Genomic DNA, 17009 nt, shown 5'->3' with positions numbered 1-17009 from the left:
GTGTAACCTCAATCACTACCAATACAAACAATAACAGCTACGAAAAAAAATGTATAGCTAAAAATAAAAATGGAATAAAGTACATTTTAACCGCATACCATTTTAAGTCAGATTTAATGAAACTAAATTTGGAAAAGTAATTTAATAAATTTTTTTAATTTAACAAAATTAAACTTAGCAATGCTAACTTTAAAACAGTTGTATATGTAAGAAAGAATAGGTGCTAAGACAAAAACAGGAAAAAAGGAATATTAGGCCAAAAAACAGCAATGCAGGTATTAGACTACGTCCAATAATTAAGTTATACTCAGACTAAGTCGTTATACCAAGTTCTGAATGTGACATTTCAACTCATGCTTTAGGTCAATGATAAATATGAGCTGTTGGTCTGGTCAACCTTCTATGAGCTGCCAAGTGTTTTCTAAGAGCGTCAGACAGTAAATATTGTAAGTTGTGGGCCACATGGTCTCTGTTAGAACTATTTAACTCCGCTACAACAGCATGAAAGCAGTCACAGGCAATACACAAATAAATGGGTGTGGAAGGGTTCTAACAAATATTCATTTATTTACAAAAAAGGTGGCTGGCCCATGATCATAGTTTGCTAACCCCTGTTCTAGGGTCTCCAACATGACTTCTCAACAATTCTTTTTATCGAAACAGCTTTACTTCCTTTCGTGCACTTTCACATAAACTCTAGTAGTGTTGGGGCGCCTGCGTGGCTCTGTGGGTTAAAGCCCCTGTCTTCGGCTCAGGTCATGATCTCAGGGTCCTGGGATCGAGCCCCGCATCGGGCTCTCTGTTCAGCAGAAAGCCTGCTTCCTCCTCTCTCTCCATCTGCCTCTCTGTCTACTTGTGATTTCTGTCTGTCAAATAAATAAATAAAATCTTTGAAAAAAAAACAAAAAAACAACAAAAAAAAACACTGTAGTAGTGTTTCGTTAAAGCCTCCAGGACACCTATAAAAGAACATAGCAGATAGTCTCTTGTTCTACATATACAGAAACTGAAGCTCAAAGGGATTGAGTGAGTTGCCCTATGGAGCTGCTAGGAGAGCTGAGACTAAACAACTTTTTCCCCCCCTTTTTAAAGATTTATTTATTTATTTGAGCGAGCGAGCGAGCGAGAGAGAGAGAGAGAGAGCATGAAAGAGGGGCAGAGGGAGAGAGAATCTCAAGGAGATCTGCACTGAGAGCGGAGCTGATGCGGGGCTTGATCTAATGAACCTGAGATTACGACCTGAGCTGAAACCAAGTCAAATGCTTAACCGACTGTGCCACCCAGGTGTCCCTGAACACTCTTAACCACCACCCACCACGTCCAAGCCTCCAATGCCCCAAGTGAAATATTTCAGCCATTTTTAGAATCCTCTGCTGAATCCCAAAGCTCTCTATAGCAGACTCACCACACTCACAATAGATTTCAAGAACACCTATTTAAATACCAATTAAAGTGATTTACTTCAATTCTGAAGCCAATTATTCTCAGATCCCTGCTTTCTTTCCTTTTTTTTTTTTAAGATTTTATTTATTTGACAGAGAGAGCTCACAAGTAGACAGAGAGCCAGGCAAAGAGAGAGAGGAGGGAAGCAGGCTCCCCGCGGAGCAGAAAGCCCGATGCGGGGCTCGATCCCAGGACCCTGGGATCATGACCTGAGCCGAAAGCAGAGGCTTTAACCCACTGAGCCACCCAGGCGCCCCAGATCCCTGCTTTCTTGATAAGATTTGGCCTTCTTCCTTTTAGGTTATCTTATTCACAAGTCTCCTAAAATTTCAGTTCATCTTCAAATAGCCAGCAAGAAAAAGGAAAAAGTACACCTTCTTAAAGGGCTGTAAACTCTTTTAATTATTTAATAGGAATTTGTATATTCAATAAGATAAAAGAGGCAAAGGCCTGTCTTTGCAGAGTTTGTAATCTAATTTAGAAATCCTCGACACACAAATATAAAACTAAAGACCAACTCCATGAAACTCAAATCTAAGAGACTTAAAAGAAATGAGAACATTTAATGTAGAGTACAGAGTGTCATAAAATATATACCTTTGCATTACTGAAGTCTCAGATAATGCCCTGTTTTGCATGACAAAACTTTAATACTAAATAATCACAAACTCCTCCTTGACATGGTGACAATATAGTCCAAAAGATAAAAATGGATCACATTTTTTTAAAATTATGTTTTTTTTCTGGGACAGGTTGGGGGGAAGGTGGGTCTTCTATTTTATTCCTAATTATTGCCATGAAAGTTCACCTTATATTGAACTAATTCTCTATCCAAAAATAACTATAAAAGATGGATAAAACATAGGCAGTCCTTGCTTTACACAATAGTGCAGGGCTGGAAAAGCGACCATGAAACCAAGCAAAGTATCTTAATAATCAATGGTGTGATCTTTAAAAATTGTGCAAACATTAAAAACTCAGTTATAAATGTATAAGAAAATGAATAAAACTAATGTATTTAGTACACTATAATTTAAAACATTAGAAACGCTGAGAATTCAAGCCCTTTATTTACTGCTCTGTAAAAACTTGAAGCACAGTTTGAATAGTGCTTCCTTTCTTGACAAATACCCTACAAGGAAGCATCTTTCTTAAACCTTGCCAAACTGTCATATTCCTTCCTAAGTCTGGATCAATTTCCAAACATGTTACTGTTTGCATTTCCAAAGTCATGAAATATCTCTGAGAGATCCTTTAATGCTAAGTTTTTTGCCAGCATCACTTTCTCTGGGATAAATTCACCCTTTTTGTCACAACCTCTACCTCATTTATGTGGAAAAGTTCACCTTCACTAATTTCCTGTGGCTGCATATCTAGTCTCTCAAAAGGAGGTAGTGTCAACCTTCCCACAGTCAGTAGTTTCCTGTATAATTCCACTATTTTAGTAAAATGCTGCTATCAGCATTATCACTTTTTGTTTCTTTGCCATACTTTCACCTTTCTTGGCCAATTACCTCTCTCAATCATGCAATTTTATAAAACGTTATATGGGCTTATCTGGAGACAAGGAGGCAACACAACTACATGCTTTGCTGTCTGTGGGTAAACTAAATAACAGATGACTAATGATGATTCACTGACAGACACTGAAAGAAGTGATGTGACTGGTCTTTGATCATGATGCGTTTCTGTTGTTAAATGACTCATGGACTAAAGAGTTAGCAATATAGTTTATACTTTATGTAATTTCAGTTAATACACAGTACCAAGTGAAATTTGAACCATTCTGTTAAGGACCTGGTATTATTTAACTACAGCATATTAACTGAAATTCATGTATACTGAACCCATGCAAAACAATGGCTACCTGTAAGTAAGACAAATGTGTTGAAGGCATTGGAAGACAATCAATGCAGGCAAGATTTAAGGAGCTAGGATCTCTAAAAGAAGAAAAATATAGAAGGGAGCTGCAGATTCCTCTCAGCTTTTCCCTTGAATGTATTTTCTAAATCCCAGCCAGGAGAGACAGAATCCAAGTACAAAGCAAGTCTTAGTACTCTGAGAAAGCAGGTGTTGGAGTCTGTACCCTACTTAAGGGGAGGTACTCTAGTATGCACACAAGGTACTCAGTTGTAATTCTAGAAAGATCATGACTAGCAATAAGGGCATTTTCTCCAGAAGCTAAATGCAGGAAGTTTATACCATCTGATGTTATGGGCAAAGCAACTCTAATGCTAGAAACTCCATAAAGAGAAGGATGTAGTACAATGTAAGGAATTACTACAAGGTAGCTTCTTTGCAAAATTTTGTGTGTAGAGGCTGGAATTTAAACTTGTACCACCAATTCTAAGATGTACAAATTACTCACAGGATTATAGTTATTTCATACTTTATAAAGTGGTAGTCAGAAATTAAACTGCAATATTTACCATTTTGTAATCCCATCCAAAGCTGTTTATGATCTTTCTTCTGCATTTCATTGATTACTTGACTTTTATGCTTTAATGCATCAGCTTCTTTCACACAAGACATAAAATGAGCTTCAATTGCATCCTTAGATGGACAGTGTAGAAGGTCCTTTTCTGGAAAACTCTACCAAAAGAAAAAAACACACACATAAAACAGGTACACATATTAGAAAAATAGCTTCTTAAAGAAGTGTATCTCCCCCAGTTAGCCAGTATTTTTAGCAAACCATCTGTTAACTTCCCAGAAAAGAGATTAAAGTATAATTCCAAATACTTTTTAAATTTTAAGTTAAAAATCTTTAGCTGCCTGGCATATTTTGTGCTTTTTCCAAATAATCCTTCTTATGTAATGATATGTAGTTTAAAACAACATAAAAGAAAAAAAAATAAAAGAAAGATATGAAAGAGTAACAATTTTAAAAATAGCTTTGTGATCGGCCATTTAATACTGACAAGAATGTGGGAGGGAACAGACATACACTGCTAGTGACAATGTAAAATAGGACAACCACTTTGAAAACAGTTTAGTAGTTTTTTTTAAAAATGTAAACATATACCTATCATCAGAACCAGTCATTCTACAACTAGGTAATTACCTAAGAGAACAAAAACCTCTGTCCACACAAAGACTTGTGTGTGAATATTCACAGTGTTTTTATTTGTAACAGCCAAAAGCCAGGAAACATCCTAAATGTCAATAGGTAAATGAATACATAAATTGTAGTATAAACTTATCAAAGTGTACATTTTAACATGTATAGTTTGCTGTAGGTCAATTTGACCCTGATTAAGCTTTAAAACGTAGCTTTTAGGGGCGCCTGGGTGGCTCAGTGGGTTAAGCCGCTGCCTTCAGCTCAGGTCATGATCTCAGGGTCCTGGGATCGAGTCCCGCATTGGGCTCTCTGCTCAGCGGAGAGCCTGCTTCCCTTCCTCTCTCTCTGCCTGCCTCTCTTGTGATTTCTCTCTGTCAAATAAATAAAATAAAATCTTTAAAAAAAAAAAGATCGTGTTCCCTATAACTCCCATCATTTAAAAAAAAAAAACGTAGCTTTTAAGGTCAAATAGCTAAATTTATACCCTATACCTACACTAAATCTTTTAGGCAGTTGAAGCAATGATCACTGGACAGATAAGCGGTTATGTAAATGAGATGACTAATGCTCTTTTCACTGAAAAAAGAAAGATTAATAATAAGAGCCAACACTAACTGAACAATTACTGTATGATGGACATTGCACTAATGCTTTTTATATGGACTATATAATTTCATCTTCGTAATGATCCTTGAGGTAAAAAGTAGTTATTTCATAGATTAAAAAAAATTAATTAGTTAATTAAAAAGCTCAGAGAGCAGACAGAGTCATATGTGGTCAAGCTAGGATTATTCTGACTCAGGAGTCCCAGTTTTTAAGTACTACGCAATACCACTTCCTCCATAAGACCTAAATACTTAAGATAATTATATCTGAACATTATTTTACCAAAAAGTCATGGTTCTTTAAGTCCTTTGATAAAAACTGAGACAAATAATACGGCAGAAAAAAAGCATTTAGTTATAGCCTATTTGGACACTATTAACAGACAACATTAAATTATCCAAGTAATGGAAAGTGCCAGAATGACTAGGAAAGTTAAGTACATGCCCTTCTACCAAAAGAAAAGGCACTTGGCTACCTATTGCTATTTCTAAAGTATATATATATTTTTTTTAAGATTTTATTTATTTATTTGACAGAGAGAAATCACAAGAGAGGCAGGCAGAGAGAGAGGAAGGGAAGCAGGCTCTCCGCTGAGCAGAGAGCCCAATGCGGGACTCGATCCCAGGACCCTGAGATCATGACCTGAGCCGAAGGCAGCGGCTTAACCCACTGAGCCACCCAGGCGCCCCTCTAAAGTATATTTTTGAGATGCAAATGGAATCAGTCATCCCTCCTTCTGTTTTAATAGGGTCTGATCTCATAGATCTGCTGAGTAAAAAGGGAAACCACTATTTAACTACCCACTGGTCACAACTGCCTGGAGGAGAGGGGAACAGCTGAGACAACTTGTCTCTCTAGGTACAAAGGGATTCTAGATTCATGGTGCTCTTAAACTAAAAATCCATAAAGAATGACAGTAGATGTTTTCAGACACAGACACACAAGGGTAAAGAATATGAGAAAATATAAAAGTCTGTAAAAATGAAAAGGCAAAAGGTGAATATGAGAGAGAGAAAGGCAAAACTAAACAATGGGAGAGGATATGGATGGCAGAGAGAGGGTCCCATGCCTTAATCATCTTTAAAATCAACTGTATTTGCTTTGCTTAGGCTAGACTGAAAGCATTTGTCCTGACTTCCTGACCAGGATAAATAATAAAATGTACATCATATAAATTCTATTATATTCAAATGAATTAGCATTATAACAATTATTTCTATTTAAGAAAACTTTAACTGTTATACTTGATCTCTTAATTTAGAGTAGCTTTTTTGGATATTCTACAGTTCTCTATGCTGCTAATTTAATTGTCTATTTTGGTTACGTATGAATGGTAAAAAATATGAAAGTTCATATTCCAAAGAAAATATTATTTCCATGTAGTTTGCGTTTGTGACCTATTTAAGCTTATGTACTGTTAGAATTTCTTAAAAACTGTATACAATCTGATTATGAAAAAAAGGAGTTATGGTCTCTCAAAACGGTGGTTTGAGAAATCAGGAGGGAAAACCCCCCCATTTTCTAGTGTTGCTTCAGTACAGGCTGCTACTCCTCCTCAATCAGAGAAGGTACTGAAGTTTCGCCTTTCCCAGATTTCCATTGTTTTGTAGGTTTCTAAACTTAACCAGTGGGGACACCCATAATTGATAGCTGACAATTCCAAACAACTAGTCTCAACTGCAAATGAGGGGTCTCTCAAGAGAGTGCATGTATTTGTATATGTATGCTTCAACAGAATATTCTACATCTCTATCCAGGAGGAAAGTGAACTACTTAAGGAAATTAACTCAAAGGAAATACGAGAGCAGTAACTGAAAGAGGAAACATCTACGAAGTCAGTCACAGCAACTGAATTAATTGTGGCAATGAATAACGTGACAGATGTCTCAGTCAAAGCCCCCTCAGTTCCTACTTATGAGATGTTCCTCCTTCCATGATTGGGGTGGGGGTAGGAAATCCTTCTTTAAAAGCTTCACAGTAAGATTTCAGACAGACTCTTGATTCATTACATTCCTAATATCTTCTTACACACATCAGCAGTTGTGTTTAGGTGCATAGCTTTTCAGCACAAATTCTTGCAAATAAAGGTGTAAGTTTGACCCACGTTTATTTACTTTCACAAATCTTCCAAGTCAGAATGCCTGATAAACTAATCTAATTTCACTTTTACAGAAGTAATCTGGAAAGTATCATTTATTATCAGTGTCCTTCAATTTAAATATTAATCCAGACAGTCTGATTAGAGATAAATGAACAATACTAAGCTGGAACTACTTAAAAGTGGAAAAAAAAAAAAGCCTTTCAATTTATTGATAGTATTGCAAGCTCGGCACCAAAAGCAAGGGAAACAAAAGCAAAAAAAACAAAACAAAACAAAAAAAACCCCACAAACCAAGTAGGACAAGAACAAACTAAAAGGTTTGTATACGGCAAAGAAAACCATCAACAAAATGAAAAGGCAACTTAGCATAGAGGAGAAAAGTCTTGTAAATCACATACCTAGTAAAGGGGTAATATCCAAAATATATAATGAACTTACACAAGTCATCAAGAAAAACCAAACCTCCAATTAAAAAATAGGTAGAAGAGGGCACCTGGGTGGCTCAGTGGGTTAAGCCGCTGCCTTTGGCTCGGGTCATGATCTCGGGGTCCTGGGATCGAGTCCCACATCGGGCTCTCTGCTCACCAGGGAGTCTGCTTCCCTCTCTCTCTCTCTCTCTCTGCCTGCCTCTCTATCTACTTGTGATCTCTCTCTGTCAAATAAATAAATAAAATCTTTAAAAAAAAAAAATAGGTAGAAGAGGGGCCCCTGGGTGGCTCAGTGGGTTAAGCCTCTGCCTTTGACTCAGGTCATGGTCTCAGGGTCCTAGGATCAAGCCCCTTTTCTTCTCAGGGCTCTGCTCAGCAGGGAGCCTGCTTCCCCCACCCCCTGCCTGCCTCTCTGCCTACTTGTGATCTCTGTTTTCCAAATAAATAAATAAAATCTTAAAAATATATATATAGGGGGATAGGAGAAGAATAAATGAAACAAGATGGGATTGGGAGGGAGACAAACCATAAATGACTCAATCTCACAAAACAAACTGGGGGTTGCTGGGGGGAGGTGGGATTGGGAGAGGGGGAGGGGGCTATGGACATTGGGGAGGGGAGGCGAACCATAAGAGACTATGGACTCTGAAAAACAACCTGAGGGTTTTGAAGGGTCAGGGGTGGGAGGATGGGGGAACAGGTGGTGGGTAATAGGGAGGGCACATTTTGCATGGAGCACTGGGTGTTGTGCAAAAACAATGAATACTGTTATGCTGAAAAAAATAAATAAAATGGGAAAAAAAGGGTAACAACTAAATTTGGAAAGTGAGAGAATTAAGAAAATTTGAGAAATAACCTTTTACCATAGTAAAGAAAAATCAGTGAACTAAAATTAGTAATATAAGAACTCAGTTTTTAGATAAAGGGCTAAAGGGGAATGGATTGGGGAATTTTTTTATTATTAAAAATACTGCTGCTTTAAAAAAAAAAAAAATAGAAGATCTGAACAGATTTTTTCCAAAGACATACATACAACAAATAGGCACATGATGCTCAACATCACTGATTCTCAGAGAAACACAAATCAAAACCACAATGAGATATCACTTCACACCTATCAGAATGGCTATTATCAAAAAGATAAATAACCGTTGAGGATGTAGAGAAAAAGGAACCCATTGTACTGATGGAATATAAACTGGTGCAGCCACTATAGAAAATAGAATGGAGGCTTCTCAAAAACTTAAAAATAAAATACATATAATCCAGCAATTCCACTTCTAAGTATTTATCCAAAGAAAAGGAAACCATTATCTCAGAAAGATACATGCACTCCCATATTCACTGCAGCATTATTTACAACAGCCAGGACATGGAGACAATCTGTCTACTGATAGATGAATGGATAAAGAAGATGTAGTGTATGTACAGAATGGGATATTATTCAACCATTAAAAAGAACAAGATCACAACATTTGTGACAACATGGATGGACTCTGAGGCATTATCTACTTTAAACAGGAAACAGAAAGACGCATGCCATAACGACCTTACTTATATGTGGAATCTAAAAGGAGGAAAAAATAAAGCTCATAGCTATAGAGAATAAACTGATAGTTGGAAAGAGGTAGGGGATGGAGGCTTAGGCAAAAAGGATGAAGGGGATCAAAAGGTATAAACTTCTAGTTATGAAATAAATAAGTCATGGGGATGTAATGTATAGCTTGAGGACTATAGTTAATATAGTAATATTGCATATTTGAAAGTTGCTAAGAGTCAATCTTAACTCTCATGACAAGAAAAAAAATGTAACTATATATGATGATGGATGTTAACTAGTGATCTTTTTGCAATATATACAAATATCAAATTATGTTAACACTTAAAATATAATGCTGTATGTCAGTTATACCTCAAGACAAGAGAGCAAAACAAAAATTTTTCTTATGATCCATAAAGAATCTAATATCCGATTAAAAATGCAAGAGTTGCTAATATACTGTTATGGACTCAATGTTTGTGTCCCTCTAATATTCTCGTGTTGAAAAGCCCTAATCCTCAGTGTGGCTGTATCTGGAGGTGGAACCCTAAGGAATCAATTAAGGTTAAATGAGTTCATATGGGTGGGGCCCTGATCTAACAAGGTTAGTGTCCTTCTAAGAAAAGACAACGGAGAGCACGAGAGCGTGCACGCGCGCGCGCTCTCTCTCTGTCTCACTCTCGCGCTCCACACACAAGGACGAAAGGACATATAAGGACAGAGAGAGAAGGCAAATATCTGCACACCAGGAAGACAATCCTCACTGGAAACTGAACCCTGCTGGACCTTGATCTTCGATTTTCCACCCAGTGAACTGTGAGAAGATAAGTTTCTCTTGTTTTTAAGCTATCTAGTCTGTGGCATTTCATTATGGCAAAGTAAGCAAATTAACACACGCAGCAATGTTATTTTGATTGTTGAGTCACCTCTAAGAGTAGACTCAGCATTCTACAGGGAAAATACAAGGGCATAGTTTAAAGGCTTACTTTTATTAAAATCTTTAGATTTCTTTCCAAGACCACTTTGGTGTGTGTGCATGTGGGGACAGAAAGGGAGAAGATTCTTCAAATAATTTTCTAAGATATAATTTTCAGGCTGAGAGAAGAATATGCTATAAAAGTTAATGGGAATCAATGCTAAAATCAGCACTGAAATTTGTTAAATTTTCTTGATTCTCTTAAATCTTTTTTTTGGAGATTTTATTTTTAAGTAATCTTCACACCCAAAATGAGGCTCAAACTCAGAACTCCAACATCAGCCAGGTGCCCCAATTTTCTTAAATCTTCTAATTTTACCAAGAGCCAATCTACAAACTTACCTTCAGCCAATCATTTGCTTCCCTCCCGGTACAATCTAAGTACTATTTCCCAACCTGTTTGCTAGATAATTATCAGTTAATTATTCCCATTTTTTCCTGTAATTATCTATAACCATTTTCTTTCTAATCACTGTTTCTCATTAGTTGTTTCCAAAATAAAACAAGCACCCAAAGAAAAACAAAAAAAACTTCCTTCAACCTCAGCTTCCTTCTGGCTACAGTCCTCTCTCTTCTCCCCTTCAGAGCCAACGTTTAAGGTGACCAAGCTGGCAGTCAGCTCTTATCCATGCCATCTGTTCACTGTCCTCACCACTCTTGCCAACTGCTGTCTTGAAGGTCAACAATGATACCTTCCAGGCCTTCTTTTAAGCCCTCATCAGACGTCTAACACTTCTGAATATACTCCTTAAAGCAGTCATCCTCAAGTCTGTGACACCACACCTATTTTTCTTCTTTCTCATTCTCATTTCCAAAAGCCTATTCTTGGCACCATTCCTTTTTTCTTTCTTTCTTTCTTTCTTTTTTTTTTTTTTTAAGATTTTATTTATTTATTTTATTTGACGGGAGGAGGAGCAGAGAGAGAGGGAGAAAATCTCCAGTAGAAAATCTCCTGTGTCAGGCTCCATCTCACAACCCTGAAATCACAATCTGAGCCGAAACCAAGAATTGGATACTTAACTGACTGAGCCACCCAGGTGCCCCAAATGTTGGTATTTTTCAAGTTTCTAGTCTAGCACCTCGTTGCTTTTTTTTCATTCCACATACTCCCCTTCATAAACTTACCTACTTCCTCATCATTTACAGACTAGTAAGTCTCAATATCTGTTCTCCAGCCAAGATCCTTCCCATGACTAGGACCCATACATTCATTAATCTATGAGACATGGCATAAGGCATAGGAGACATCAACAAATTCCAAAGTGAAGAAATAAGTTCCCCCCCGACTCCTCCTCCCTCATTTCCTATATCTGAATCCATTCACTTTCAGCATTCCCAGAGCTGCTTTCCTAGTACAAACTAACAACTATCTGACATTTCTGAAAAACTTTGCAATTGGGTATAGGCCCCAAATCTTAACCCCTTTAATTCCATTTTTCACATTTGGAGTCACACGGATCTTCCTAAAATGCAAATCAGATCTTCTCACTCAGCTGCTCTGCTCTTTTATGATAAAATCAAACTTCGTCCAAAGCCTTCAAAGTTCGAAATGACGTAGATCTTCTGCTAACCTCTTCATCATAATCTCCTGCTCCCCCCCTCACATATTTCATTTTCTTTCCTTTCTCCCACACACACATTCTCGGCCCCAATGATCTTGATTATCTGTCATCTGCTCAAACATTCTTTTAGCCATACTCTCTCATTTCTGTACCTCTGCACAAAGTATCTCCTTTGCCTAGAACACTTTCTCCTTGCCTATCACTTGACCACTTATACAACTATCCAAAAATATCCTCCTCCATCTTCAGCTTCAGTTTCAACATTACTTCCTCCAAGAAATTTCTTACTTCCCAAGTGTAGGTCAAGCTGACAAAGTTCATATAGTTGATTCTATAATATTTATGTTCTTGGGTCATACTACTCTCTATGCTCCACAAGGTAGAGACCATGACTGTTCTCACTTGTGCTTTCTCAATAAACTTTGTAAATTAAGTCACTTCATTGAGATATAATTCAGAGTGAAATGTAGAAATTTTAAGTGTACAGTTAAATAAACTAACACTACCTAAGTGTCAGCCCAAACAAGATATAAAATATTACCATCACACCCAAGAAGTTCTTTGGTGCCCTTTGCAATCAGTTCCCTCATTATGACCCAACTAGCTGATCTGATTTGTAGCACAAGATTAGTAGCATTTTTTACTTATTAGCATAATGCTTTTGAAATTCATCTATGTTACTGCATATATAAATAGTTGCCTTCTGCTGCTAAGTACTAACATCACTGCATTGATAAACCTCTCTGTTCACCCAAAAACCTGTTAGTAGACATTACAATTGTATCCAGAAGGATGCATGGGTGGCTCAGTCAGTTAGGTGTCTGCCTTCAGCTCAGGTCCTGATCCCAAGATACTGGGATCAAGTCCCACACTGGGCTCCTTGCTCAATAGGAAGTTTGCTTCCCCCTCTGCCTGCTGCTCCCCCTGCTTGTGCTCTCTGACAAATAAATAAAATCTTAAAAAAAAAAAAAGATTGTATCTAAGTACACAAGTCTTTTGTGAACATGTTATCATTTTTCTTTTTCTTTTTTTTTAAGATTTTATTTATTTATTTGACACAGAGAGTGCACAAGAGCAGGGGACACGGCATGTAGAGGGAGACAGAGAAGCACGTTCCCCGCTGAGCAGAGAGCCTGACATGGGGCTCAATATTATGGCCCTGAGACCATGACCAGAGCCAAAACCAAGTCGGAAGCTTAACCAAGTGAGCCACCAGGTGCCCTGAGCACTCACTGTGATTTAAACCTCCGTGATAAATAAAGGTACTGAACATCTTTTCACATGCTAAGTGTTCCTATATAAACATACACATATTATATGCACATATATTTATAAAAATATATACATATTTGTATATATTTAAACTATTTAAGTTTTTTGGATTTGTTCCAAAGCAAATCATATATTAGGGAACAATTTCAGCAATGTGAATTTCGTATTTTCTTCTGTAAATATTGTCCATAAAAAATACTAAATGAACACAGAAATTGCACCCAGCTAAACTGAGCCACAAAATATACAAAACGTAACCTCAGCAATAGACCTGTTACCTCAATTTATGTTACAAACTATACTCATCCAAATTTGAAGCTACAATTTTGTCTGATTTGATAACTTTTCTTCCACCACTTCACTAACAAGCTGTAATCCCTTCTGATCCTCATCTCTACAAACAAACTTAGTCTTTTTCCATATAAAGTGCCAAACTTGTGGTAGTATTTATGTATTTAACCATTTAACCTATGTAAAACTTCTACATTTTTTTAGGTTTTATTTTTTATTTTATTCTTATTAGCTTTTATTAGGTTCCTGTCTTTTTTGTCACTAACAGTTTTTGGTTTTGTGCCCTTAATGCATTTTCCCCGTAAATCCTGTGATTTTTAACAGCGCCTTGTTTTTCAGGAATACTTGTTTTGCCGTAAAGCAAAACTACCCACAGAAGTGGTAGGAACAGACATCCTTTCCCTTTTTCCTGATCTTAGGGTGAAACATTCAATAAGCCACCGTTTAGCATGATTTTAGCTCTAGATTTTTCATATTTACTCTTTGCCAAATTGAGGGGATTCCCTATTTTTATTTATTTATTCCTATTTATTTATCCCTATTTATTCCTAAGTTTGCTAAGAGTTTTGAAGATAAGTGGGTCCTGAATTTTGTCAAAAGCTTTTTTGGTAAGGATCTATGTGATTGTATGATTTTTTTCTATTTTTCTGTAAATGTGCTGACTACACTGATTCATTGATATTTGAATCACCCTTATATTCCTGGGACAATCTCAACCAGGTTGTGGTGTACTATCCTTTATTGAAGATTCAATTTGTTAGTATTTTCTTGAGAGTGTTTGTATTTATGTTCATGAGGGATATTGGGCTTTTTTTTTTATTTTCCTTTAATATCCATTACACATTCTTCTATCAGTTACTCTGGCCTGTTAAACAGACTGGGAAATAGTCCCTCCTCTTCTGTTTTCTGAAAAAAGTCTGTGAAAATCAGTACTATTTGTTCCTTAAATATTTGATAGAACTCATCAATGAAACTTTGTGAATTTCACTTTGTAACTTTTAATTACAAATCCAACTTCTTCATATATTTAGAGGCTACTCATTTCGATTTATTGTGTCAATTTCAGTAAATTATATTTTTGCTGAGTATGTCCATTTGTCAAATTCACTGGCGTAAAGTTGTTTATTATATTTCCTACTATCTTTTTAATGACTGTAGGATCAGTAGTAATATCCCGTTTTTTGTTCCTGGGATCAGTAAGCTGTGTTTTCCTACTACAGAAAGTTTTTAAATCCCTCTAAGCACAGCTTTATGTGAAGCCCACAAACTTAAATTCTGTTGTGTTTCCATTATCATTTAGTTTGAAATATATTTAAACTTCCCTTGTGATTTCTTCTTTGACCCACAGTTAACTGAGGATTCAGTAACCCCATCCTTTGGACAAATGTGGTCATACATTTTATTTACAAAGACACTACAAACCCTTCTTTAAAATTATATTATTGTTGCTTTTAATAGTCATTTGCTTAAAAAAAAAAAAGCTAAAGGGGTAATCTTTTGTATTTATCACTTATCTACCATTTCTAGCATTCTTCACTCTTGTCTGTAGCTTCTTTCAATGCTTTAAGGTATCACTGCATTGTACTTTGATCTCACAAGACAGCACCCATCATTCATCAACACTTACTGTTTTCTTTTATGTCATGTTTCTTTTTTTGTATAGACTTTCTATATTGGTTTTCACCAGTCTGACTATGATATACCTGTGTGTTTTCCTATATATTTACTTGCTTCGGATTTCCTGAGCTTTTGCAACACAAAGATTGTTTTCTCCCCGAATATGAAAAATTATTAACCATTATTTCTTTTAAATTGAGATGTAATTCAAATATGATTCACTTACATTTACCATTTAAAAAAGTACATTTCAGTAGTTTTTAGTATATTCACAAGGTATAAAGCAATCACCACTATCAAATTATGTAACTCCAGAAAGAAACCTCATATTTATAAGCAGTCACACTAATTTACTTTCTGTCTCTACAGATTTTGCATATTCTGGACACTTCATATAAATGAATCCAGTATGCATACAATATGCAGCCCTTTGTGTCTTCCTTCTTTTACTTATCATGACATGTCAAAGTTCATCTATGCTATAGCATTTATCAATACTTCATTTCTTTTCATGACCAAATTATACTGTTGACCCTCAAACAAGTGGTTAGGGGTGCCAACCCACACCTCTCCTTATGTACTTGAAAATCTGCATGTAACTTTTGACTCCCCCCAAATTTAACTACTAACCTGTTGACTGGAAGCCTTACCAGTAACATAAACAATCAATCAAATGGCTTGTATGGTATATGTCTTATATACTGTATTTTATAACAGAGTAAGCTACAGAATAGAAGATGTTAAGGAAAAGAAAATATTACAGTACTATATTTATCAAAAAAGAATCTGGACATGAGTGGACCCACACAGTTCAAATCATTCTGTTCAAGGGCCAACTATATTCTATTATATGGATATACATTTTTTAAAAAAATATTTTATTTATTAATTTGACAGACAGAGATCACAAGTAGGCAGAAAGGCAGGCAGAGAGAGAGAGGAGGAAGCAGGCTCCCTGCCGGGCAGAGAGCCTGATGTGGGGGATCCCAGGAGCCTGGGATCGTGACCTGAGCTGAAGGCAGAGGCTTTAACCCACTGAGCCACCCAGGCGCCCCTATGGATATGCATTTTGTTTACCCACTCATCTGCTGATGAACACTGGGGTTGCTTCCACTTTTTGGCTATTATGACTAATGTTGCTGTGAACATACCAGTACAAGTTTTTAGGGGGTCATGCGTTTTCAGTTCTCTGGGGTATGTAACTATCACTGGAATTGGTGGGTCATATGGCAAGTCTATGCTTAATGATTTGAGGAACTGCCAGACTATTCTCCAAGGCAGTGTATCATTTTACATTTCTAACAGTAACATGTAACATAGGAGAGTACCAATTAATCCACACTTTAATACCTGCTATCATCCAACTTTTTGATTATAGCTAACTTAGCAGGTTGAAGAAGTAACTCAATGGTATCTTTTTTTGCCTTTTTTTAAACAAGTATTCTGAGCATCACTGCATGTGTTTCTGGTCATTTTTTTATCTACTTTGGAGAAACGTCTCCTCAAATACTTTGCCCATTTTTAATTGGGTTATTTACCTTTTCATTATTGAATTCTAGGAATTCTTTGTGTATTCTGGACACTGGACCCTTCTTAGATATATGACTTTGCAAATATTTTCTCTTATGGGTTGTCTTTTCACTTCCTTTGAAGCACGAAAGTCTTTCATTTTGATCAAGTCCAATTTACCTGTTTTTCTTTTCCTTTCGTTGTTTGTGCTTTAAGTGTTATACCTAAGAAATTACTGCCTAATCAAATTTATTTTTTTCTAAGAATTTAATAATTTTAGTTCTTACATTTAGATATCTGATCCACTTCTACTTATTTTTTAATAGCAGTCAGTTTCATTCTCTTACATGTGGGTATCCAGTTGTCACAGCACAATCTGTCAAAAACGACTTTCCTTCACTACACTGTCTCGGCACCCATACAAAAAAATCAAGAGCCCACATATGTATGTGTTTTTATTTTGACTTTCACTTCAACTCCATTGATTTATGTCTGTCCTTATGCCAATATCATCGAGTTTGGGTTATTGTAGCTTTGAAACCAAAAAATGGGAATCTAATCATTATTTCTTAAAAACATTTTCCTGAATCATTCCCTTTCCTC

General features: G+C 36.4%; 1 protein-coding gene across 3 annotated transcripts in view; it reads right to left on the bottom strand.

The window, feature by feature from the left end:
* Window positions 1-17009, bottom strand: part of ATG5 (autophagy related 5) — a 133444-nt gene that overhangs the window by 81886 nt on the left and 34549 nt on the right. For all 3 annotated transcript variants that reach the window (XM_046006572.1, XM_046006571.1, XM_046006573.1), the window contains one exon: window positions 3873-4035. In XM_046006572.1, coding sequence (XP_045862528.1) covers window positions 3873-4035 — 163 coding nt within the window. The remainder of the gene's footprint in view (window positions 1-3872; window positions 4036-17009) is intronic.

The sequence above is a fragment of the Meles meles genome, chromosome 5 (assembly GCF_922984935.1).
Source record: "Meles meles chromosome 5, mMelMel3.1 paternal haplotype, whole genome shotgun sequence".
Classification (NCBI taxonomy): domain Eukaryota; kingdom Metazoa; phylum Chordata; class Mammalia; order Carnivora; family Mustelidae; genus Meles; species Meles meles.
This window is presented reverse-complemented; position numbering and strand designations above follow the sequence as displayed.